Genomic DNA, 27,173 nt, shown 5'->3' with positions numbered 1-27,173 from the left:
TACTATGAAAATGTGACAGTCGGTATGTACTATGAACAATGTAGACAGAAGGCTATATACTGTGAACATTAATGTACAGGTGGTTATGAACAGATAACAATATAGACTATACAATAGTGCAAGTGACTTGAGTGTGCATTAGTTACAGACATTAGCTATTAAAGTTACAGTGCAGTAGATGAGTTGGTGCGGTTATTAAAGGTACAGTGCAGTACATGAGTTATTGAGGTTATAGTGCAATACATGAGTAGATGCAGTTATACATTTACAGTGCAGTAGATGAGTTAGTTCAGTTATTGAAGTTACAGTGCAGTAGATGCGTTAATGCGGTTAATAAGGTCACAGTGCAGTAGATGAGTTAATGCAGTTATTGAAGTTATATTGCAATAGATGAGTAGATGCAGTTAGTTTAACATATATTTCAACTACCAAAGGAAGAACGTCTGAGGGAAAAATGGTTACAATTCATTTTTCAAACGATACCAAAGGAGTATAACCCCAGGGCTTAACTGTGCGCGCGTCATTTCACCGAATTTTCGGCAAAAGATTTTTAAATGAAGATTTTCTTCATTTATATATATATATATATGTGTGTGTGTGTGTGTGTGTGTGTGTGTGTGTGTGTCTGTATGTATGTACTGTGTGTGTGTGTGTGTGTAAATATAAATGCGTGTGTTGCTTTTGCCTTATACACTTAAATTTCCTAGATTTCAAAAGGCCTATAATTTGGAGAAATTATCAGATACAAACTGTTAGTTCCTGTCAGAACGATGACTTATCTGTGACAACTATGTGTTACTTTATAAATCCTTAAAAGGTGCATAGTTCGTCTCCAGGCTGTTCTGCGGACCCCATTTCACTCCTTGTGGCCCTGCGAGGGCCTCGGACGCCAGAGAGATCTGAGAAGAAATAGATTGGTAATGATACACTGGTTTCTCTTTTTGCAGTTGTTAGATCCTCCAGAATGTGGAAACGGCTTTGTGGAACAAGGAGAAGAATGTGACTGTGGCTCTCATGTGGTGGGTAGCGAAATTACCTTTTTCCTTGGAAAAAATTCGTCTTGTCTGTTTTTTTATTTCCTGAAGTGTCTTAGTATAAAACATAGGAAGGTGACTGTTGTGATTTTGTAATTACCTATAACATTATTTATTTACTGTAGGATTGCTTCCGTGCTGGGGGGGAATGCTGTAAGAAATGTACTCTTACCCATGATGCAATGTGTAGCAATGGACTCTGTTGTAGACAGTGCAAGGTAAGTGTTGTTACACTTTAGGCACTGTTTTTGCTTAGTTTAGTATTTATAAATATTTATTCATGATACAATTTTTTTTTCTAGAAATACACGTATTTTGTATATTTTTCAAAGTAATACAGATAGACAAACAGAATAAGAATAAGATAAAAAGCCACAAACAATTGTTTTGTTAAACAACATCCATAGTGCAGACTGGAAAAATAGTGAACTTTTTAATTTAGTAAAACACAATTCAATGTAATTACTCATGAGAATTAAAATAAATATAGCTGAAAGCAGAAATTATGGGGTCAAACATATTTTGGACATCACATGATAAGATTTTGAAAAACAAATTTTACAACAGGGAAAGGCATTTAGAACACAAAAAAATGCTTATAACTTATAATTGCTTATAATTAAACACATTTTTATAAGGCAGACGAAATGCGCCACTGAGGATACATACCAGGTTTCTTGTCAAGCACTGGAGTGCCGCAAAGATACAGCCACATTCACATGCTAGCATTATAATTCGTTGACGCCTATGCACGAACCATTTGATCAATAAAAAAACTTTTAATAATTTTTTGTCAGTAGTGTCTCCAGATGCGACACACCAAAGTTCTTGCAAATCTGACTCATTTTGTAAGAGGAGTTCGAAAAGTAGTTTTTGTATGTACAGTGGATCTAAAAAGTCTACACACATGTTAAAAATTTAATCAAGATGAATCATGTTGGAACATGTTCCACCTTAATTGTAAAATATGTATTCAAGTGAATAACAACAAGAATCATTTAGGAGGTAAAAGTAAAAAGTTACAAATGTACAACAACCAGGTTCCATGAGTGTGCAATAGGGTTTGTGGCAGTGTTTGAAATCAACCAATCACATTCAGACTTAAGTTAAATAGAAATAAGTATACACCCGCCATCAATTCAAGTCACTGATTAACCCTTAAAAACCATGACTGTCCCAATGGATTTGGTAATATCCAATTTAAAATGCTGAGAGCTTACTAGGCAGATTCAGGACCCCATTTAAAAAAATATATAAATCAGGACTGGGTTACAAAAAAATTCCAGGACATTGAATATACCATTGAACAATGTAAAGAGAGTAATTAACAAAGAGAGGAATGTAGGTCACAGCAGTGACATTAGTAAGGCCAGCACATCCCACTAAAATTGATGAGAAAACCAGTTAGAAACTGGTAAGGGCGACTGCCAAGAGGCCTGCAGCATAATTAAAAGAATTGCAACCATTGACATGTACTGGTTATTGTTACAACAATCTGGTTGTGATAGCAATCGTCCCAATTCTTCATATGTCTGGGCTATGGAGGAAGGCAACCCTTTATAACCAAAACAAACATCCAAGCCTGGGTAAAGAATAATGTAATGATGCCAAATCAAACTTTTTGGCCATCACACAAAAAAACATGTTCGGTACAAAAAGCACAGCACATCACCAACATTACACCATCTCTACAGCAAAGCAAGGAGGTGGCAGCTTCATGCTTTGGGGTTGCTTTTTTTCAGCTGGACCTGAGGCTTTATTCACAGTGGATGCAATAATGAATAGCTCCAAATAGCAGTCAGTTTGGGCCAAAAACCTTAAGGCTTCCGTCAAAACAGATAAGATTAAGAAAAATGTCACCGTTTAGCATGACCTTAATGAATGACCTCCAGAAATGGTTTCACCAAAACAAGATTAAGGTTTTTGAATGGCCCAGCCAGAGTCCATATCTAAATCTCATTGGAAATCTATGTGGTGACCGTGAAGAGGGCTGTTCCCAGGTGACGCTCAGGAGACTGGCTTCTCCTGATGTTTTGTTCTTCATTCATTCATCATCTGAGTTTTGGTTCCTTGCCACCGCCGCTATGTTGACTTGCTCACCGGGAGACTGGTGATATTAGATTAACCTCTGCAAATTCCATTAAAATTGCTTTTCTTAGGGTGGTCCTCTCTCTTTCTACTCTTTCATGTAAAACAATGCAACATTTTATAAACCGCTATATAGGTCAACTATTTTAACATAATGTCACACCTACAATCTATTTTTATTTTTAAATTCTACATCTAAATGAATGCAAACAAGAAGGGAAAGTAAATGTTAAATGAAAATATCTTCAAATCTCAGTAAGCTATGATGCCTCTACACAACATGGGATTTGTGATTCCCTGTATAATATTTTTTTATACACATACAAACCGCACTTTGACATCTTTACTAACATGCAAAAAATCTGAGCTGTATTTTTTGTTCAGTTGAAACACAAGTGTTTGCTCCATAGACTAAACTAGAGAAAATAGCATCATCAAAAGGGAAATACACATGGCATTTTTGCTAATGTTATGATGTTTGCCCTAACGCAGCACAAATAATGCAAAACAAACATGGCAAAGGGCCAAACAGCTTTTATGAGAATCATTAATTTAATTTAAAAAGTCTTACTTTTTAAAAAGTTTAGTTACTTTTTCCAGTCTGCACTGTGATTCCTCATTTACTTGTAATTATGTGGATTCTGCATAACTACAGTATACACAGGGGTGGACCCAAAGTGGTGGGCTGCTCTTGTCCAAAAAGCCCACTGCCACTTTTTAATCCTAATCCGCCCCTCCTCATACACCCATTTCTCTTCTGGTTCAAAAATCTGGTAATGCCTCCCTGCTGGAAGGAACAAGACATTATGTTGAAAGATAGTATGGGGTTTGAACTTGAGAACATATCACTTTTGATTGTACTTTCAAAGGCCAGTGAACTATGGTTCAATGAACAAAAAGGTTGGGTCTTCCTCCCATGCGGGGAGTGTCTACAGGTTCACCACTTGGTCCCGAAAAGGAGTGATGGGAATTTTGGGGACATAGCCAGGCTCGAGGCACTCGTTGAACACAGACGGGCTTGGAGGTCCCCTACCCTTTTGATAAAGGCAAGTGCCACCAATACAGCCATCTTAATCGTAAAATGAGTAAGACTGGCATCTCCCAGGGGCTCAAACGGAGCCAACTGAAGGCCTTCAAGGACCTCAAGAGGCAATGGAGCGCTATATAAGTCTCGGATCCGTGAGGAACCTGAGGATCAGGTTGTGCAGAGACTAATCCTCAATAAGATAAATAGCGGCTACAAACACTTTAGATCCCAAATGATTTGTACACCGCCACATTTCCCAGAGTGTTACATGCTGTGAGAGTGCATCAGTTGTCCAACATATGTACGCCACAGCAGCAAGCAAGGCAGCCAGCAGCTCTAGGAAGTTGATGTGCCATTGCAGGTGGGAGCCCGTCCAACGACCCAACACTGCTTGCCCATTACACACTGAACTCCAGTCAAACATCAAGGCGTCGGTCATGACCACAATGTGCCTCGAGACCTGCTGCAGTTGTATCCCTGCTTTGACTTGTCAGGTCTGACCAAAGACTAAAGGTGCGCCAGCATGCCACTGTGATACACTCTCCAAGGATCTTGACTCTGCAGCCAGTGCTGTAGTGGTCTCATATCCATCATAACTGCCACAGAGTAAGCCAGATAGCCCAGGAGCCTCTGGATTTGCTTCAGAGGGACCACTAGCTTCCACCTGAAATACTCCAAGCAGGTCAGCACCGACTGATCATGCGCTGTGGTAAGCAGTACTGTCATGGAAACTGAGTCCAGTTTCAGACCGAGATATACATTTACATTTTTTCATTTGGCATTTATTCAAAACGACTTACAAGTAGGAGAGTATAGAACATTTTATCAATATGCTAAACAGTGCCGATTTTTCAAGGCCATGTTACTGGGAGGATTAATGTACACAAAGGAAAGAATGAACAACATAAAAGTTTTTTAAAATTAGACATAAAACATAGACAGTTATTGGTAAGTCAGATAAACGCTGAACATGAATTTAAATCAGGAAAGGGTGTTATATGGATTCTTTTAAGAGATTTTCTGCGCCGGGGGAGCATAAGCCCCTTTGCTCTTGTCCAAGTTGACTTGTCCTGGGTGCCGGAGCATAAGGTCCCTGTCCGCACACAAAATATCTTGCAAATCAAACAGAATATGCCAGCAGTAGAGATAGTTGACATCGACATTTCAGCTGGAGGGACGGGTTTTGTAGCTTCATTAGCAAGAAGGATGGCAAGCTTGGCCTGAAGCACAGCAACTTTCAGAGAGTGAGGAGACAACTCTTCTGTGAAAGTGTGGGTTTCCTGCCCTGAGAGGGTGCTGTCAGGGGAGCTTAGTGGTCCTCTTAACTGGCTGCTGACGGAGAGTAGAGGCCTTCCTCCACGGTACTTGATTTATCTGGGGGATGCCTGCTGAGGCATAACTTTTTGAGCAACTTTGCCTGATAAACCGCAGGATGGCGTGCAGGGCGGACACAGTGTGACATGCAGAAACATAAGACTTTGAGAGAAGTGCCTAAAAGATCTTGCATGGCTTGTTCGGTCATGGCATCATTGTTTGGGAAAAGATGTACAGGGTGGCACGTTCCACATGGCTGGCATTGCCATCTCCCATGGCGGCAGCTCCTCGTCAGCTCTGGGAAGAATGGCACTGGAAGTCTTGCACCCAAATACCACTCATTCCACTGCAAACCAATACTTGCAGCTGCCCAGGAAAGCACGCCTGACATCACCATGTCCCTCCCATTCTATGCTCTGATGAATCCATGTCAAACAGCAGTAAATTGTTGATAACTTAATAGAGAAATTGACGTGGTACAATCGTTGCAGAGTCCACATATCACCTGTAGGGCTCATCGCAACATGTTCGCACAGTGAGAACATTGCAAATCCTGTCCAAGTCAGAGAGAACTCTGTCACATCTAAGTGCACAGTGGCAAAACATTTTTGGGACACCAGACAAATTGCCAAACACCCAGGGGAAATGCCACTTGAGATAGGGATGGGGGACGAATCCATTGTCCATATTGAAGAATCAAGCAGAAGTAGTATTTACAGATGAATGAATCACTCGCCATTCACTAACAAACACTGTGCCATGCTAAAAAGAACAAAATCTGAATGAATCGTCACACCATCCTCCTTTATACCCATATGTACGGGGTGAAGATTGGGATACAATCAACATTCACCAAGTTCATTGGTCATTTGTAAATACGATGAGAGGTGATAGATTTTCAAGTTCAAACTACATACTGCCGGTCGAAATAACGTCAAGAGAGAAACAGAAAGAGAATTAAGGTTAATCTATATAATAATTATATTAATTGTAATAGCATATTTTACCCAAAGACTTAGAAGGCTTAACACAAAGACTGTGTGTGTATTGCAGCATGAGCAGAGAGGAGTGATCTGCAGAGATGCAGTTAATGGTTGTGATTTACCAGAGACGTGCACTGGTGATTCCAGTGAAGTAATTATAGATTTACATAAATCACCATAACAAATAATAATAATAATAACAATATATAATCTGTTCAGCTAATGCATCTATGCATTATGAATTTCTCATGCAGTGTCCTTACAATGTTCACAAGCTGGATGGTTACATATGTGATGCAGGACAGGTAATCTGTCTAACTGTCTTTTTGTCTGTCTGTCTGTCTTTCTGTCTCTGTGTGTGTCACAATAAAGTGCATATTGTTTCCTGTAGAGCAGAGGCAGACTTACCATTTAAACGACTAAATGGCAGTTGGCCTATTAAATATTATGGTTCTTGAGGTAATGAAGAAGACAGGGTTGGCCAGGTGAACTTGTAAGCCTTATTCAATAATTTTAACAAAAACATACTCTTGGCAAGAGAAGTACTTTTAGGTGTGGTTCAACATGTATAAATATGGCAAACACATAGGTTCACCATTGTCCCTCTTTCCCTCAAGCTACTTGTGAGATTTTATTTTTTGATAAGAAGATATCAAATCTTATATATACTGTATATACACATATAAGAAATGTATACACATATAAAAAAGAAAGAAGCTTTTCCTTCAAAACCATTACAAAATATTTTTTTGTTTGTGGGTTTTGGGCACTATTCCAATATGATTTTATGATGTTCTATTGGTTCTGCAATAGAACACCAACAGAATCCATCAAATAACAGTAGACATAATTATAGTGTCCACTAAATCCAATACAATTTCCATTATAGCCATTATAGTATGAGTAGGGTTCCATTTTCAGCATGGATGACCCAGACCGAACTAGAATGTTCTGACTGAAATTTTGAAAAATTGGGTAATGTGTTACCCGAGTTGCCAATCTATTGTGCATAACAGCCACTAAATGCTACCATAGACAGTTGTTCAGTGAGATGAGACAACAGTGAATCATGCAGTGTGTACTGGCGTTAACAAGCTCCCTAAATCAACCCCCATACCCTCACAACTTTAAGGATAACATTTATTTTGTTTGTTTTGTTTGTTTTTATTTGTACACATGCAGAACACACATAACAACACTTGCTTTTTCCCATCTTTTTTATATAACGCATTAAGTCAGGCCCTGTGTGTGTACTATGAGCTTATGGTGTAATGTTTATTGGCTTGCTCAGGGTCGCTGCTATGGGGGCCGCTGTAAGACTCGGGATGCCCAGTGTCAGGCACTCTGGGGTCACAGTGAGTAAAAGAAAATAAGGCATGTCTGATACTGTACATCTATATAAACATGCTATGAGTGTATTCGCAGGGATAACATTTTTAAAGAAATTTGGGTCGATACAGACAACGGGTAATTGTAATTGTGAATTCCAGGCAGAGATCAGTTATACAAAGAGGCAATCCAATAAGAAAAAAATATGAAACATTAAATAAGGTCATGCATCATGCAATCAAATGATAGAGGTTATTATGGTGCCTAGATGTTTCTGTAATATTTTATAATGACGGCTGGAAACTTTTGAACATACTTTTAAGGTTGTAAAAAGTAAATCAAATAAAAAAAATGTTCTGAACTTCTAGGGAACATTTCGATATTTCAGTAGGTACCAGTGTTTCCCCCTTGAAGGTCAAGTTCATTTTATTTCGTTTTCTATACAGCGCCAGATCACAAGGGAAGTCATTTAGAGTTACCTTTCCTATAGAACAGGCATATACCTTGTTATTTTATCAAACAAACTAAACAGCTTTATGTTATTTATCTTATTTACATTACGGCATATCATTTACATTACGGCCCCACCCCCCAAAGCTGTACACCTAAGGGAAACACTGAGGTACGTATGGCTTTGACATGGATGTTGTTTATAAACGATTCTATAAATAAGCTGTATATTGATAATTATTGGATTCCTCTTATTTTTCTGGTGGTCTTAGTTTTATCCGTTAAAGGGGTCATATGGCGTGAATACGTGCTTTTCTGTGTCTTTGGTGTGTTATAAGTTGTCCATGCATGTTTTAGATTCGTAAAACTCCAAAAATGAATGTGTCGGAAACAAAAGATTCAATCTATCTAAAAGCGAAGGCTCACCCAGACCTGCCTGAAACGCCTCGTGTAACGACACCCCAACAAATGTAGGTAATTTTGTGGTATGACTTGACTAGGACTGCCCAAATGTAAATGCATGTAAGATGGGCATACTTGTATATCTTATTGTATCGTCGCCGCCGCAGCCATGTCGTGGAGACGCTGTGTGTTTTGTTTGAAAAGAAAGCCTCTTTGTTTACCCTTCCAAAAAATGAGACAACTAAAAATTAATGGTTACATTTTATTTACAATACTGTTCCAGAACAGTACAATCCGAATATTTAAGTGTGTGCAGCGCATTTAACATATGATTGCTTCATTAAGCTGGGAGAGATCAAGGCCAGCTGTGCAAGTAAGCTTAGGTTAAAAAGTAGGGCTATTCCAACCATAACAACTTCGCGAGGACAGTCTGGCGCTTCAGGTTCGTAGCCTGCTAGTTTATTTAAATTGCAAAATACTTTGTTACGGACTGATGCAAGTTGAGTTTGTTGTGTTTGTGAACTGCAAACGTGCCGAACATGAAAAAAGACAACATAAGACCTAATTATGTTCCAACTAGAGGCAACAAATGTTGTGTTTAAAATGGGTTTATTGTCTTTGTTGAGTCACGAAGAGACATGGCGTAACACTGGTTGATCACTAACAGCAAATCTTTATAACGTTGTATATAAAAGGAAAAACGGTAACAAAAACTATTTAACGTAATATATTTTTAAGAATCTTACCAATCCTTAACGTCCTGCTCAAGTCGCGCTGGCAAAATTGATGTATCGGCTTGATAATTTTAATTGATAAGGAAAGTACAGATGACATTTATCACCGGTCAGAACAATTGCTTGGGAACATGATGTTCCGAATATGGTAAGAGGAGTTACCTTTCCGTCAAACGGTTGCTGTATTCGACCAATCACTACACACTGGTTAACCAACCAACCATAGCACAGCTCGTTTTTCAGAGAGTCGGGGCAAAGAGGAGATACAAGCATGCACAATATTTGGAAAAATTTGTGTGTTTTTGAACCTTTAATCATGTAAACACATTGCAATACATCTTAAACAAACGATAACATGTCATATGACCCCTTTAAGAAATAAACATATGTACTGTAATGTGACAGAATGCTTTATTCTGCTGTAGGAGACTTTTATTTTAGGAATAAAACATACAATTATGGTTGATAATAAAATTATTAATATAGGAATATGTACAACCATAACATTGTGTGTTAATGCATGCTTACCTTGAACAGCTATTATCAAGAACGTGCACAAGGGGTGGCTCTGTTGCTTAAGCCACTGCTCATTTTCCCTCACAGGCTTTATGAGCGAATAGTAGGAAGATTCGCCACTAAAAGCATTCTCATATTAAGCCGCTAAAGATCTGTTTATTCTGCTCCGAGTTTGCATCTTTCTCCTCACAATACTGTATGTGTCTGCTCAATGGAGATGACAGGTTGTTCCATCAACAGGCTGATGCACAGCCGGGGGTTGATCTCTAGTAATAGTTTTCAAAGGGATAGTTCACCGAAGAATGAACATTCTGTCATTAATTACTCACCTTCATGTCGTTCCACAACTAAATTTATATGACCTTTGTTAAACTTTGTATCACAAACATAAAGTGCAGACAGAATGTCAGGAAATATGCTCTGTTCCCTAATCTTAAACATTGACAAATTGAATAGCTTGTTTGCGATCACGTGGTTCTGGTAGTGCGCAAAGTGCAGCCGGAGGGCAGAAAGTGAGTTTCTACATAGGATATTTTGATCCCTGCTTTAGTTGACAATTTGCTGAGGTCATATGGCCATATTTCTGTTATTTTATGGGAGAATGTGCTGAAGTGATATTGCTATGAGTTATCTGGGAGAGCACACAGATGAAATCCATCTTGGATAAGGCATTGTGTTGAATTTGCATATTGCACATGTGTACTATTGTGTTTCTATGCTATGTATGCTATGCTAGTTACATTGAAATGGGATGTATTAATATATGTTCTTGCTCATCTATGTATCCTGGCAGTTAATGTGAATGTCAGTTTAGTTCCATACTTCCATTAAACACACTTGAAGTCAACTTTGTTTCAAGTACTTTATTGAAAGAGTGTTAAGTGTTAATCATACTTCAAGATCTAAAGTGAATTGGAGATAAGTCATCTGCTCTCAGTGAAAATGTCAGATTCCAAGTCTGTAAGCATTGATCCTGCAGCCTAGAAGTTAGGTCAGAATGTGCTGCATCATTTTTATCATCATCTTTTTCGTCTTCACGAAGATCAAGCAAGTCTAGCGTAGTAGCAGCACAGGCTTGTGAAAAAAACAGCATTCGCAAAGCAAGAGATTGAGATGCAAGTTGAGAATGCATGCATCAAAGAGTGTGAGGCCTCAGCGGATATGTTGTGTCGTTTGCCAAATCAATCCACCAAGCAACAGATCATACAGAAGAATATGTTCAAAAAACCCTTTTCCCTTTGTGCAGATGATAATCATCCTAAACCTACTGGTGTGTGTACTCCAAGTCATTGCTGACAGGGTCATACAGTCTCCAGCTCCAGTCTCAGCGAAAGCTAATTCTATAGATGTTTCAGAACTGGCTCCACATTTTTCTCGTAGAAACCTTACATCTTCACTCAAAATGTTTGATAACTAACCTCCTAGTTATCTGTCAGGAAAATCCAGCTTTAACAATGCAGTAGAGCAGGCATCTCCAACCCTGCTCCTGGAAGGTCGCAGATTGAAGCTCCAAACACAGCTGAAGCAGCTAATCGAGGTGTTCAGAGTTGCTGGATAATTACAGGCAGGTGTGCTAAAGCAAGGTTGGAGCTGCAGTCTGCAGGACGGTAGCCCTCCGGGAGCAGAGTTAGAGATCCCTTTAGTAGAGGGATTGATTCTGAAACCTACTGAAGGGACTCACTTAAAAAAAATTGTGTGACGTGTATCCTCTTTTTTTTGATGAGTATGTGTGTCAAGCAGAGATGAGAAGTGATCCCAGTCTTTTCCTCTCCAGCAGAACTATTCCGTTTAGAGGCGATGTCATGATCTGTTCTGTGTTTCCCCGGTTTATTGTGGACTGTTATTTCTTTCTGTTTCCTGTTTGATTTTGTAATCCTTTGTAGTTCTTTTTGTTTATTGGATCTGTGAATCGTTGCACCAGGTATTTCTTGTTATCCCATTTTCAAAGTTTATTAAGCCCTTGTGTTTCCCAAGGCCGGTATTCCCAGAGGTGTCTATTCCTGTGGCTCTACCCTTGGTGACTGCTCTGCCAGTGGTGGCTGCTGCCCTACTGTGTGTCTTGGCTGTGCGCTGTTCGTCTGCACCAAAGGCAGTTTTTAAAATTACCCATTTTCCTCCCTCGTCTCAGATGGCCGCTTCTGAGTTCCCTGCCTCTTCCAAGATGGCCACTTCTGAGCTCCCTGGACCCGCCTCTGCTACGCAGCCCTATCCCTGTTCCCCTTCATAGGCCTGGCTCTCTATCCCTCCCCCTATTCCGCTTCCGCTCCATGTCACTCCTGGACCTTATTTTTGAGTGTCTGGAAGGCGCTCTTAAGGTGGGGGGGCGCTGTCATGATCTGTTCTGTGTTTCCCCAGTGTATAGTGGATTTTTATTTCTTCTATTTGATTTTGTAGTCCTTTGATGTTCTTTTTGATCATCTGTTCTGTGTTCATCGTTGCCCGGGTGTTTCTTGATATTTCGTTTTCCCAGTTTATTTAAGGCCTTGTTTTTCATTTGTTTGTTGTCAGTCTTTGTATATTGCCTCTCGTCTCTGGTCTCAGATGGTGGAATACGTTGTTTCGTTTTAGTTTTGTTTTATCTTATCCAATCTTTAACTGCATGTGGGTCTGCTTCTTGCCTGGTTATTCTGCCCAATGTTACAGGTGAGAAGTTTAATTTGGTTAAATCTTAGAAAAAAAGATGCCCTTCTCAGTGAATAGGACAGAGGTGGAAAACCCTTTATCACCGGAACATGTTATAGAGAATCCAGATTAACAGTGCCCTCTTCACCAATTGAACTCATTTGCTGAAAACGTTTGGAGCTTTCAGAGGAAAAACCCTTGCAGAACAAAAACATTTTTGACACAGCATTCAATATGCTTTAGATTATGTGATTCAATAGCACATCAAGCAAAGGACTCTAAAGCTGTAGTGCGAAGAATGCGAGAGTGATCATCATATCTCAGTTTATCATCCAGGACCATCTCCCTGGATTATAGTAGAATCCTCAGCAGCAACTAATGAGCATGGTGGGGAGCAAAGTTATCATGCAACTATCTCTATGTGTGTGGAGGAGGACTGAATGGAAAATCTAGCTCTAAAATCTGTCCTGTAAATGTTTATCGAAAGGGACAACCTGAAAAAAAGGTGAGAATGTTTGTGCTATTAGATGACTAGAGTAACATGTCACTAGCTAGATCAGCTTTCATTGATATGTTTCAAAATTCAAAGTGTCCGTACAGTATATGCTCAACACATGCTCTGGAATGACAGAGGTTGCAGGAAGAAGAGCAAGTAGTTTCATTGTAGAGTTGGCAGATGGGAAAGTCCATCTATCTCTACCAACTTTCACTGAATGATTTATTTACTAATAACAGAGATGAAATCCTGACTTCAGAAACAGCATGCAGATGTAGCCAGTAAGATTCTGCCTCTTGACCATGATGCTGAGATTCTCCTTTTCCTCTGTAGAGATATCATTTGTGTGCACAAGTTATTTGGACAGTACAATGGTCATCATAATGAACCCTTTGCTCAAAGATTGGATTTAGGATGGGTCATAATTTGAAATGTCTGTTTCAGCGATTCTCATAGACCCACTGTTTGTTGTTATAAGATTAACTTTGTCTGGAGCGGACATCCCAGTTACTTGCCACCATGTGATAATAACATCTAAGTGAAGGAACAGTTGTAAACTAAGCAAAACAAGTCATTTATTGGACAAAAGACAACACACTCCGACATGGCCAAATTGATCTTTATTCAGACTGAGAGTGATTATAAACTTGCAGCTTCAGTTGAAGATGAATGCTTTTTACAGATTATGAATCACGAATTCTGAAGATAGTACAAGTTGGGTAGCTACCATTTTGTACACCAAGACAACACTTGTGTCTCTCAGTCGCACCTTGAAAAGGAACACAGAGGATAATTTTATTGAATTCATGGGAAAGATATTTTAAATAAAACATGCTGAAGAGGAGACAAGCTTAAAAGAAATAAAGAGCTTAAATAAAGGTGAAACTATTCAAAAATGAAGTACTCTTGTTAAACTCAGTCCCTATATCGATTCTCAATGTGTACTTAGAGTGGAAGGACAATTGTCGAAGGTGCTTACATCGAATGAGGCCTGTCCAATTATAGTTCCTGGTAGACACCATGTTATGTTTCAGCTTATCAGACATAACCATGAGAACGTTGGCCAACAAGGTCACCATTTTACTGAATGAGCTGTTAGGGCAGCTGGATTCTGGGTTGTTGTTGGTAAGAGATTTATCAGCAGACAATACAAAACAGCAGCTAGTGTTATTGCCAGTAAGGTTTGAAGGAAACATGGGTTTCCCTGCCCGTTATCGTTATTGATTGATAAAATAATATAATCATATATAATCATTTATATCACCTTCTCTTAAATGCTTCTTGGGTCATTTGGTTGTCCCATACGTTTACGGGAGTTATCTTTGCCGACAGAACCTGCTGTAAACAGTAAAGAATAATTGTGTTCCATAACGACTGCGCAAAACAATATAGGTGCTTGAAAGACGCTACAACCTAAAACTTTCACATTTGTTCAAAAGACTGTGTTTTCTTGGAAACAGAGGGTAACGCTAGAGACTGTGTTATAACAGGGTCTGTAATACTTCCAATTCGAGAAAGCATAACGGCTTACAAAGAACATGTGAGGCACCTCATCCAATCATAAAACAGCCTCTAGTCTCCTTTCCTGTATTTCAATGAAGGTTGCGGATTTTCAATCTAGTTACTTTGGATATGTGGATATGAGGCCATTGAGAGGTGACTCCCAGACACTGTACATGGTTAAAATGCAGATTTTCTAACCATTTACAAATAGTTGGAAACAATTGGGATATTGTAAGTATTCAACTGAACAAAATAAATGAAACTGGCCTAGTGGTTTTTGAAAACTGTTAAATATTTAGATTTGACTGGTTCAAAACTGTTTATCACCACAATTCAGTACAACGTACTTCAGAATATGTTTCAGCAATACATTTCTAACATTCTCAATACTCAGAATTGTCTTTACATAGACTTTAAGCTTTTCAGAAAGCAATCCAACTCTTCTCCTCCTTTCAGCAGATTCAGGTTTACAGCAACTTTTTTCTTAGTTTTTCAGTCAATACTTGCATTTACCCCTTCATGAACAACGTTTTTCCTACAAAATAAAAACACCTTGTGGTTGTATGGTTTGAACGATTTGAATAACCATAAATGACGCCAAACATGTTGATTGTAATGGTAAATTCCTATGTTAAAAAATGACTACTTGCCCTCAGGCTGCACTTCGTGCAGTGACATGACGTCACGTGCAAAGAACCTGTTGCATTATGAATTGTGTACTAATTTGTAAAAATATGGATACAGAATATATAGACAATCCAATTCCATATTATCCTATCCATGTAATGGTTTGCCAATATGTAGTGTAATTATAATGAAAATGCCATAAATGTTATTTTTCTCTTGCTTTTTCATCAAAATGAGGTCACAGTAATGTGTTTATGATATATTTAAATGTTTGTTCTGATAGGTGCCGCAGATCGTATGTGTTATGAGAAGCTGAACGCTGAAGGCACAGAGCGGGGCAACTGTGGCCAGGACACCAGCAACCAAGGCTGGATTCAGTGCAATAAACAGTGAGAAACAACTAGCTCTCTCTAGCAACTGTTTTCTCCTACTGTTTGACCTCATTTTTATATCTCATTTTAAACCTTAAACCTTTCTTATCATCATCTCTTTTGTGCTGTCTCTGTTCATTCACAGGGATGTTTTGTGTGGGTTTTTACTGTGCACTAATATTACAGTGAAACCGCGATATGGAGACTTACACGGGGAAATCACAAGTCTCACAATCTACAATCAGAACAAGTACCTGGACTGTCGGTTAGTGTCCTAATTTAAGTCAGAAAGAAACCCATAGATAGCAAAATCTCTCACAGCATCAAAACACTGTGATCTCCGGCGTCGATTCGGCATAATTTGTCTTCAGTGTAATGTTGAATCAATGTCAGACACGTTATTAAAATGTGAGAAAAAAATGGTTTACTTGCATAACTTTAAAACAATGTTGATTTAAGTTTGTTAAAAATTACATAAGGTAATCAACATTTAATATAATTGATATTAGAAATTAACATAAAAATATATAATAATACTTAATACTAATAAATAAATTAGACCAATGATCTGGAACCTATGGCTAGTGAGCCACAAGTGGCTCTTTTAAAAAATCATGTGGCTTGTCAGATGTCTTACCCTTTACCAACATTTGATCTTTTAGACACATATATAACAATAATATATTTCAGGTTGTCCTGATCAATGCATAGAAATACTGTGCTATGCGCAAGTGTCTAATCGGCGGCAAACAACGTTTCTATGACAACCTTTCGTGTTCAGACCCAAGCTACCCAGATCACAAGGACTTCAAAGGAGCATCATGCTTTTATTGAAAGTCATGGCGCGCTGTGACGTATGATGCCTGTTTCACATATACTCATGGATGTGATTTCACACTGTGTTCGAATTGTGGGGGGTGCTGGGGAGCTCCCAGATCAGCCCCCGTAAGGTCTGAAATAATGAACTTGGGGGTCCCCTGTTTTTTTTTTGTATTAAAACTAGGCTACTAAAACAGAACCCCCTTTTAGCAAAGTTAAAAGCTTTTCAGAGCGATTCTGAAGGAGGGACTTCATATAGACCAGAAGAAGTCCAGTCGTTTGGTTAAAAGTGGGACAGAGGTGAACAATAGACTTGAAATATGTGAAATATAAAGCGTTTTTTTTAATTATAAACATGAACATCCATTGTTAATCACCCAAAAAGCATAATCAAGGCTCAAAAACAGCAAAATAATGTCTCCTTTCTTATAATGTTTAATGGTTTAGGTGTTTTTGCAACTCCAGGGATTTAGCTATATTATCTTAATATTAACAAGATGCGTCACTGCCATTAAAATTAATGGGGAGGAAAGCAACGCTCAAAAGGACACTCTAGCACAGGGATATTTTGAAATCAGCCCTCCAAGACTGACTTTGGACACCCCTGGACTAGAGTGTTCTGGGAGTTTGCGATGTGGCTTCATATCAGGGGTGTCCAAAGTAGGTCCGGGAGGGACAGTGTCCTTTAGAGTTTAGCTCCTGTTTGGTTCAAAACAAGTTTCTAGTCTGCCTAGTGAGACCTTGATAAACTGGTTCAGGTGTTTGATTAGGGTTAAAGCTAAACTCTGCAGGACACTGGCCCTCCAGGACTGACTTTGGACATCATTGCGTCACCGCACACAAAAGTCTAGTGAGTCATGCACACTGAGTTGCAGAAAGACTGAATGCACCAGTGTTAACTTCTATCTGCACTCTATTTAGAACAGGATAAAGTTGTTGTACGATTGAATGTACAAACAGATTGAGCACGAAATCAGAGATTTCTTATAACATAACACAAAACAGAAAAAAGTGTGGAATACTGAAACGTGGAGATTTGCTAGGCATTTCATATCAGTCTCGGGTAACTTGTTTTTGTTGAACCATACCATAATTGCATTACCTACCTATTTTCTACACCTTTAAATGTAAAGTTTCCCTACCGATGAACTTATTTTATCAATCTAAGTAGATGTATTTCATACAAACCTAAAGATTGAATTATTGTTAACACTTTTAACATTTAGAAGATCAATATAATCTTTTAAAATCTGTTTGTAAAACCACTAAACATTTTTAACATTCACTTTATTAGAATGTTTACTTAAGACTTTGCTTTTTGTATTTCCCCTGGTGTTAAAATCACGTACAAAATAAATATCAGGAAACACAATTCTGTGCATCATTTTAGTGTCCATGTACACTTGGTTCCTATGTAGGTTGTTATAAAACCCTGTTGATTCCAACTTCTTTTAATTTCAGCAAATATCTGCTTCTATTCCTAGTTTATTTTTTCTCCCTTCGAATGCTGACATTTTGTTTTGCCACTCAACGGGGCTTATCCCGGCACGTTTATGTGGGAAATTGATGTCAATGCATAACCCCTATACTGGTCTTACTCTTAATTTTACACAGACACACACAGGCACATCATAAAATAAAATTTTACTATATTCGAGATAAATTTACTATGTTAAAAAAAACTATTAATCGTTTAAAATGTTCGAAAATGTTGATATGAATCTTTTGCATGCTAAACTGATTTTACTATAAACACGTCCGTAAGTCTGATTATAAGTGTGCTTTAGGCAGTGTATCAACAGCAAACAAAGAAAGGTTTAAACAAGTATGTTAATATCTTTTATAATGCACAGACCCTAGTAATTTTGAACTGCTGTTTATGTGTGTTTAGAGGAGGTCATGCATTGTTAGATGATGGTACGGATCTCGGGTATGTGGAGGATGGTACACCCTGTGGTCCGAATATGATGTGCCTGGACCGTCGCTGTCTGCCTGTCGCCACCTTCAACCTGTCGTCCTGTCCTGGGTCTTCTTCCTCTCAAGTGTGCTCTGATCACGGGGTAAAAACTTATATCATATTCACATACACTCTTAAAAATAAAGATGTCTAAAAGGTCCTTCACAACGATGCAATAGAAGAACCATTTTTGGTTCCGCAAAGAACCTTTCAGCCAAAAGTTCTTTGAAGAACCATCTCTTTCTTACTTTTTTATAATCTGAAGAACCTTTTTTCGCTTTTAAGAACCTTTTGTGAAACAGAAAGGTTCATCAGATGTTAAAGGTTCTTTATGAAACCATCAATGGCATCGAAGAACCTTTTGAAGCACCTTTTTTAAGAGTGTATTGTATGTCTGTAAGTGTTTGAAACATTGCATGCTGGGGCCACCTCCTGCTAAAAATGTTGTAAAAGCATCAAGATCTCTGGCCAAACTGAATGACAGATTATACAAAACAAGTTGTAAAATGTCCAAAATATCAGCATGACGCACTTCGTACCTTGTCTATGAACTTCATCTCCTCCAGATGAATGTAAATCCAATACATAAGGCGAGTGCATGTGTTTCAACATTGATGAGGTGGAGTTGATAACATAACTAAAACATACTGATCACAAATCATACACTCAATTTATATTGGAAATGACAAATCTAAAAGTCAAATAATAATTGTATCTTTGGTTTGTGTTTATAGTACAATTTGGATAGATTTTATGCCAGGTAAATAATTAGCAATCTAAAGATGACTACTGACCATAGATTTCTACAAAGATCATTGATTATTTTCTGTTCTCTAAATCTTTATAGTAAAAAATGTATTAGCATACTAAATCGTGGATAAGCACTGTTAGGCGAGTTCGACACATAAGAAGTACGTCACTGAGTGGACTCGGTTGATTCAAATTTTTTTTGATGCGCATCCCGTCCCGTCCCTCCTGATGACAAAAGTCATGCGGGCGGCACATTGTGATCTGGCTACGCAGAGCTGAAAGTCACAAGTCTACTTGGGACTGTCCTACTTTCTCTTAATTTTATTAAAGTACTGTTTGACTTACATATTTATTCTCTGTTATCTCTGTTTCAGACGTGCAGTAATGAGCTGAAGTGTATCTGTGACTTCGACTATACGGGAAAGGACTGCAGTGTGTATGACCCTCTTCCAGAGCCCCAACCTCCAGACGAACAAGAGGAAGACAAAGGTTGTTAAGGAAACATAATGTGGATTGTACATGTGCATACTTAGCATAGTATACATACTATATACTGCTGAAATGCTGAGACCATTTCTTCGGTTTGCCTTTGAGGGTCGAGCATACCAGTATAAGGGCCTGCACTTTGATCTGGCCCAGTCTCCCTGTTCCTTTAACAAGGTAGGGATCTGTGCTCCAGCACCTCAATCGATTAGGCCTACAGGTCACCTGGGACAAGAGCAAGCTCTCCCTTGTGCAGAGCATCTCTTTTTTTGGTATGCAGGTAGACTCTGTTACCATGACAGCACAGCTTACCAGAGCACGCCCAGTCAATGCTACAATGTTTAACCCTTCTCAGGCAGCAGTCGGCGGTCCCACTGAAACTTCTTCAGAGGTTCCTTTGGCATATGGCGTCCTCGATGGCAGTCATGCTGCTTGGGTTAATGCATATGAGACGGTTTCAACATTGGCTTCAGAGTCGAGTTCCCTGCAGAGCGTGGCACACCGGTTCGTGGCGTATTCCCATTATGTCTTGCTACCGTCGCACCCTAGCCCCTTGGACAGACGTCTCCTTTCTTCGAGCTAAAGTCTTGATTGGGCAGGTCTTGAGTCGTGCCGTGGTGACAACAGATGCCTCCCTGCTCGGCTGGGGTGCTCTGTGCAACGGGCTTGCTGTTTTGGACGGGCCCACGCCTGCAATGGCATATCAATTGCCTGGAGTTGCTGACTGCTTAGCTTGCCCTGAGGAGGTTCTTTCCTCTCATTCAGGGCAAGCACGTGCTTCTCCACTAAGGACAGCACGGCTGCCGTGGTGCACATCATCTGCAGGGTGGTACGCGCTCACTGCAGATTTTGCAACTTGTCCGACACCTCCTCCTCTGGAGTCAGCAGCTGGTGGAATCGTTTCGGGAAACTCATATCCCGGGCATCCTCAACCAGACAGCCGACAGAAGGTCACGCTCCAAGGAGAGTGGCAACTCCATACCTGCGCAGTCAAGCTTATTGGGAGCAGTTCGGGCAGGTGCAAGTGGTCCTGTTTGCCTCCCTGGACACCTCTCATTATCCGCTTTGGTAACACCTGACCGAGGCCCCCCTCGGCACTGATTCCTTTGCGCACAACTGCCCGCAGGAAAAACAGAAGAACGCCTACCCCCAAATGAACCTCCTTGCACAGGTCCTATGCAAGGTCAGTGAAGAGAAGCACCAAGTTCTGTTATTGTGCCCTATTGGCCCAACCGGACTTGGTTCTTAGAGCTGACGATTCTGACAACTACCCCCTGGCCGATTCCCATAATGAAGGGCCTTCTTTCTCAGGGGAAGGGCACGGTTTAGCACCCGAGCCAAGACCTCTAGAACCTCCACGTCTGTCTCCAGGACGGGATGAGGAGATCCTGAGTGACCTACTTCCCGCAGTTTTGAAGACGATCACTCAGGCAAATGCCTCAGCGACTCTACGCCTACAAGTGGCCACTCTTCTCGTCTTGGTGTTCTTCCCACAGGAAAGACCCACAGAATTGTCCTAAGTACATGAACATACTGTATATTACTATTGTATTGCTTAAAAATGAATATGAACTTGTTTTCTTTGCAGTATTTTAGGTCTGAAAAAAATACAGCCAGCACCGGATTCAACTGTAAAAAGTTTTATGCTTTATTTATTGATAATATGCGCTTGATAAATACTAATTGTATTCCTGTTTTCCATCTCTTTACAGGTCCTAGTGGAACAAACATCATCATTGGCGCTATAGCAGGAGCAATATTGCTGGCAGCTATGGTGCTAGGGGGAACAGGCTGGGGCTTCAAGTAAGAGATCCCCAACTATTACAATAACAAGCAGTTCAAGTAGCTTAATTATGTAGCTTATTCAGTTCCAATGCAACCACTGCAACCCAGTTTTGTGGCAAAAAATGCCGAGCAGCCCTGTCTATCACAGTGTTGTTTCCATGGTTAAAGCCTAATCTGTTCATATGTTATTTCTTAAAATAGCTCTCTCTTTCTCTGTTGGTGGAAACTAACAGAATTTTACTTTAAAAATATTTAAAAAGGGAAAATTATTTTTTTAACTTCAAATAGACCAATGACAAACAATGCAACTGTCAAGTTCAAAATTCAATGTTCTTTCTTTTTTTGTGCCCTGAATACAGAAATATCAGAAGAGGAAGGTATGAACCTGCCCCACAGGACACGCAAATACCACCATTACATATCACACCAGCTTTATTGTCATATTTTAGACAGAGCATATTTATTGCAAAATTATTTTAATGATGGTGCACATCGTATTAGTTCCCAAACTCAATCAGTTAAGATGACCAAATCACAAAAATGTTGTTGTTGTTGTGTGACCCGGTTTGTAATATAGCAAAAAAAGGTGATTTAAAAGATTAGAAAATCATCCTATAATTGTAATCAGTATTAAAATCAATTAATGGGTGAAATCTAATAATTATGACAACTTGCCTGGTTTTCAAAGATCTGTCTTCAGTTTTCTCTAATTTCTTTAGTCATGTAAACCCGAATAAGCTAACCATAGTCTTTGATCATAGTCTGTATGGCTATGAGAGGAAGAAGCCTGCATGAAATATTTATGCCAAACACATTAGAAAATTTTCCCTCGACTCAAGAAAGTCGCCCTCTCGGTATGTGAAACAGGAGCCTCTTTACGTACACTCGCCTGCGCGAGTTATTTTAAGCCAGATGTAAGCGGGAACAACATGTTTGACAAAGCTGAATACAATAAACAGACAGTTGTAGTTAACTAGCTGTCACCATTGGATATGTCGTTTATAATATGTGACAATGGACAACAAAACTGAATTTGAATTGTACATCATCTGAAAGCTGGATACATAAGCTAATTAATTAATAAATGATTTTTCAGGATAGGATAATATTTGGTTGAGATACAACAATTTAAATTTCTGGAATCTGAGTGTGCAAAATATTGAGAAAATCGCATTTAAAATTGTCAATATGAAGTGCTTAGCATAGCATATTACTCACAAAAATAAAGTTTTGATACGTTTGCGGAAGGAAATTTACAAAATATACTCATGGAACACGATCTTTACTTAATGATTCTTGGCATAAAAGAAAAATCAATAAATTTGACCCATCCCATGTTTTTTGGGCTATTACTTAAAATGTTTCCATGCTACTTAAGACTGATTTTGTGGTCCAGGTCATATATGCATAGTATGGTCAGTTCACTGCCACTTGCTTAACGGAACGGACAGTGAGAGAAAAGCACCTGTGCTGGCAAGCGAGATCAAACGCTCGTGCACAGTGGAAGCGACTGTGAAAGTAAAACTAAAGATTATCCAGGCAACTATCCATATAAGTTGCAATAGTGCTTTGATTGTCCGAATAACAAGTGAGTGTATCTAGCAAAGTAACTCGTAAACCCATATACTGCTTACATACGCCAGGATGAGCTGCAACAGCGTGTTGCTTATACCAAACAACTTGCGAATTGCACAGAACAAATGAATCCTGAAAGGCATTAACAAGCAGAAGTGAGTGCGGCATGATTAAGCAGGTGATAAGGAGCAAAGAAAGGCAACTTAAATAGGATGCAGTCTAGTATGTGCCTATATTTGTATAGATATGGAACAACTAGAGAGTAATTCATGACAGATTTTTCATTTTTGGATGAACTATCTCTTTAATATTTTTTTTTTATTTTCTTCTAGATTAAAGCAAGAAATAAATGTATTACATTATGTACAATTTTATAATTATTAATAAAACATATTGCATTCCTTTACCTCTATTTTATTTAATAAATTACTCTATCCAGCTAAATGTATTTTGATTTCTTACTTTTCTGGATTTTTATATGAAACTATTGGAAATTGTATTATATGTAGTAAATTATAATTGCTCATCTTGATGTAGAAATGACAACACAATTATGTGTAACAGTATATTATGTTTTAACAAACTGTTACCTCTGTTCTGTGGCTTTTTTTCAGATCGGGTGGAGGATAAGTCATGTCAACACTTTTGTGATTTGGCACTGGGTTCTATGAACTACAGAAAACTACAGTCTTCCATTCTTTCATAAAAGTCCAGTGTCAGACTTTCATGTCCTTCCTACTTTCTCTGTTACTGCCTGTCACCTGTTGCCTAAAAACTCTTCTGTACATCGTGTACATTAATAGCAGTTCAAACTGATTTTCACTGTCACTGAGTATGTTATTGTACATATACTCATACTCTAGTACATAGTTAGTATTATATGCAAATATTTATATAAAAAATATGTAAAAAAAAGTGACGGTGCACTTCACAAATATTGGCACCCTTGGTAAATATGAGCACTAAATAAATGTGAATAAATCTGTTTATTTAAGAACATGGTGATTAACAAAATACCATGTTTGTGTTAATTATGATATAATTTTGTATCATTTTCTTGGTTGAGACTCTAACTGCTGTCCATTCAGTCACGCACTGTTACAAAAGTACAAAAATAAAAAAAAATTGTCACATGAGGTCATGTTGAACAAGTACATTTTCCTATTTAATTAGTTATAATAAAAGGGGTTTTAAGGTACACTGAGCAGACCAGCGTCACATTTAATTGCTTTCTGTAGAGCATTGTGTCCGTTTAGGGGTACTGCAACATGGAGGAATTCTATGTAAGGGGATGCGCGGTGAATGTAGATAGAAATAGCAAATGTTAAGGTAATAAAACATAATTGTTCATTATGAAAAGTCTTTATACACCTCTGAAGACATAGTTATGCATTAACTATTAAATAAATGTGTCTCTCAACATATACTCTATATTATACACTGTTAATACATGTTGTTCACATAGCCTTTTTTACCAAATGTGTAAATATTAGTGGAGTGCACTGTATATAATTAAATATAATACAATCAGAATTGCACATTAAATGTTTGGTGGATTCTTAAAAGCATTTTTTACCTCTTATTAAAGCAATAGTTCACCAAAAATGTACAATTCTGTCAGAACATGTCTTCCCCAAACATAAATATTCATGCATGTCCCATTGGAATCCCCAAAATATTGTGTTTGTTTTCCATTGCATGTCTGCCTAGCTTTTACCCTGAAGATTTAACATTGTTATCTTGCTGCTTCTACAATCACCCTAAATGAGTTAATAACACATGCATATTAATATGAATGTATTTTCAGTCATAAAAATGCATTGATTTGTTGTGATCACTGTTTAAAAGCACATATGTGACCCTGGGGAGTGAAGTTTGTTGGCATTTTTCCGGCCATTTTTGTTCGTGATTTTGCTGCATCCACTCACAAAAATAAAGCATTTGAAAGCCCTAATTTGTCATTTGACGTACATAAATATCAAAGTCAGACATAAGCACAAGTTTTTTTTATTTTAGGGATCATAAAGTCACTTTTTACTCAACAAATAATATAAAATATATATTATAATAATATATATAATATAAGGAAAATATCGCTATTTGATTGCCATTTGTAATTGTTTTTGGTTTCTCATTCAATAATTATACAATCCAGGATTCAGGAGTATTTATTTATGCGAAGGCATTTAAAGTTCCATGGTTAATTACAACACTGTGCTCATATTCCACATCACACATACCATTTATTATAATAACAAATCAAACATTTCAAAATATTAGATAACACACTGCCAACCACAAAAGAGTAATGTTTAATCTACCTATAGAAATGATTTTCCATGAAAAAAACAAATGTTTGCAGATATAGTTTAAAAAATAAACAGAAGTTCAGTGCAAGGAAGAGATCCATCTGCTGTTTTATTATATAGAAGTCAAACAGTTGAGGGTTGAGATACAATAAATGGCAACAGAGAAGGCAACTTTGAATCATAAACAGGGACATGCTAGATTCGAGGCTGGTGGTAAACACATAAGGTCCAGACCCAAGGCTGGCGGCTTCACACTCACAATCCATTATACAGGCAAGAGTCAAGGCAGGCAGCAGAGAATCAAACACAGAATGTTAATCCACAATAGAAACACTCAGAAATAACCACCGTAGTGAGTCAAGACTTTGCAATTTGCAGCTGGTGTGTGTGTACGTTGTCCTGGGAATGAGGGCCCATGGGAATTGAAGTCTGAAAGGGGGAATAGTCAATATTCCGGTGAAGGCTCCCTATGGTGGTCCGGAGGAGGTAGACCCAACAATGCGTATGACCTGAAGGCTGCTATCCATTACACCTGAGCATTGCCACAGGCTGATCGCCTCTATGCCACACGCCATTGATGCAGTAATTCATGCAAAAGGAGAAATGAACATATAAAGCCTGACATTTCTCTTTAAAATAACCTTTTCTTATTGATCTTATTTAATATTCTAATTTTCTGAGACACTGAAATTTCAGACAACAGTGCTGTTGGGAAACTAAATAAAAATAATATCAGTTAAAGGCCAATAGGCCTTGGAGCCTTTAAATAAAAGGCTTTTATTTATCATGCAGCCCAGAGTGGGCGCCAGACCACGACTAACAGGGGGCAAGAGGGGACACAATCAGCATCATTAATACAATAAGTCAAAACTACCACATCTGTGCAAGGGCACACTTACAACTCATGGATTACAAACCACGGATGTCTCTGTAAACCGGCAGCTTGACGTACATATCAGGTATGAATATGGGAGCAGTTAAAAGGTGAACAAAAACAAGAACATGTTACTACCTTAGAATAATGCCATGAACCGTCACTTTACTTCAGATACGTAGACAAAGAAGGACGAGTGTTTAACCAGTTTCTTGACATGGCATCTGTGGAAGATGGTAAAGTTGATACAATTGTTGCTGCTGTAAAAGATGTCATACAGAAAAAGGAGCTGCCAAGTGACAGACTGAATGGTCTTGGCACTGATGGTGCAGCTGTAATAAAGGGTATTACATTTATTAGAAGTATTTTATTATCAGTATTTTACTGTATAACATACACTGTGTTTTGCATTATATTATTTGAAACTAAATAGACTATTTTCTGTAATTAAATTCTTAAATTATTTCATATCATTATTCACAGATTGCCAGGAGATAATTATCTTCCCTTGGTCAACAAGAAATATGGTCTTACCTTTTATTGCTCTATAAACCTGTGTCTTCTCCAAATATTTCTTGCACTTTTTCCCTTCCCCTTCATATTGAATTGTGCCATCAGGGCGTTAGTGAGGAGCCTAAATTAAAATAAATTACATTAATAAATTAACATAAACGATACACAGAATGTAGGAATAACATTACGCATGTCATAATACTACGTTGATCAGTGTCCCCTAGGGTGGTCCCCTCCTTTTATCCCCCAAGAAGGGTAGGTTACTCAGGAGTTTTACTACCTTAATTTCCCAAGTTCTGCAAAAAGACGGCTCGCTTCATCTAATTTTGAACCTCAGAGTGTTGAACAAACATTTAAGGAAATACAAATTCAGAATGTTAACATACGCCACTCTCTCTCGCTCAAGTCATCAGAACTACTGGTTCACATCAATCGATCTGAAGGATGCATTTATTCACATAAGCATCTATCCACCGCACAGGAAATTTCTTTATTTCACCTACCAAGGCATGAAACGAATTCACAGTTCTGCCTCTCTGGCTCAGAATGCTTACATATTTGGCTTATCATAGCTGATTCCAGATAGAAAGTGATGATGGCGTAAATCACCTC

The 27,173-nt window shown here is 38.4% G+C and overlaps 1 protein-coding gene across 2 annotated transcripts in view; it reads left to right on the top strand.

Moving 5' to 3' along the window:
- The window catches only part of adam11 (ADAM metallopeptidase domain 11), a 70,275-nt gene extending 45,468 nt beyond the window's left edge, over positions 1-24,807 (top strand). For both annotated transcript variants that reach the window (XM_056771224.1, XM_056771225.1), the window contains 12 exons: positions 948-1,019; positions 1,160-1,252; positions 6,517-6,597; positions 6,701-6,751; positions 7,738-7,801; positions 15,409-15,514; positions 15,642-15,761; positions 18,207-18,375; positions 19,397-19,511; positions 21,218-21,308; positions 21,650-21,667; positions 23,480-24,807. In XM_056771224.1, coding sequence (XP_056627202.1) covers positions 948-1,019; positions 1,160-1,252; positions 6,517-6,597; positions 6,701-6,751; positions 7,738-7,801; positions 15,409-15,514; positions 15,642-15,761; positions 18,207-18,375; positions 19,397-19,511; positions 21,218-21,308; positions 21,650-21,667; positions 23,480-23,495 — 996 coding nt within the window. In that variant the 3' untranslated portion in view covers positions 23,496-24,807. The remainder of the gene's footprint in view (positions 1-947; positions 1,020-1,159; positions 1,253-6,516; positions 6,598-6,700; positions 6,752-7,737; positions 7,802-15,408; positions 15,515-15,641; positions 15,762-18,206; positions 18,376-19,396; positions 19,512-21,217; positions 21,309-21,649; positions 21,668-23,479) is intronic.
- The last annotated feature ends 2,366 nt before the right edge of the window (positions 24,808-27,173 follow it).

The sequence above is a fragment of the Triplophysa dalaica genome, chromosome 17, assembly GCF_015846415.1.
Source record: "Triplophysa dalaica isolate WHDGS20190420 chromosome 17, ASM1584641v1, whole genome shotgun sequence".
NCBI lineage: Eukaryota > Metazoa > Chordata > Actinopteri > Cypriniformes > Nemacheilidae > Triplophysa > Triplophysa dalaica.
The sequence above is the reverse complement of the archived record's forward strand: the minus strand, read 5'-3'. Positions and strand labels throughout refer to the sequence as shown.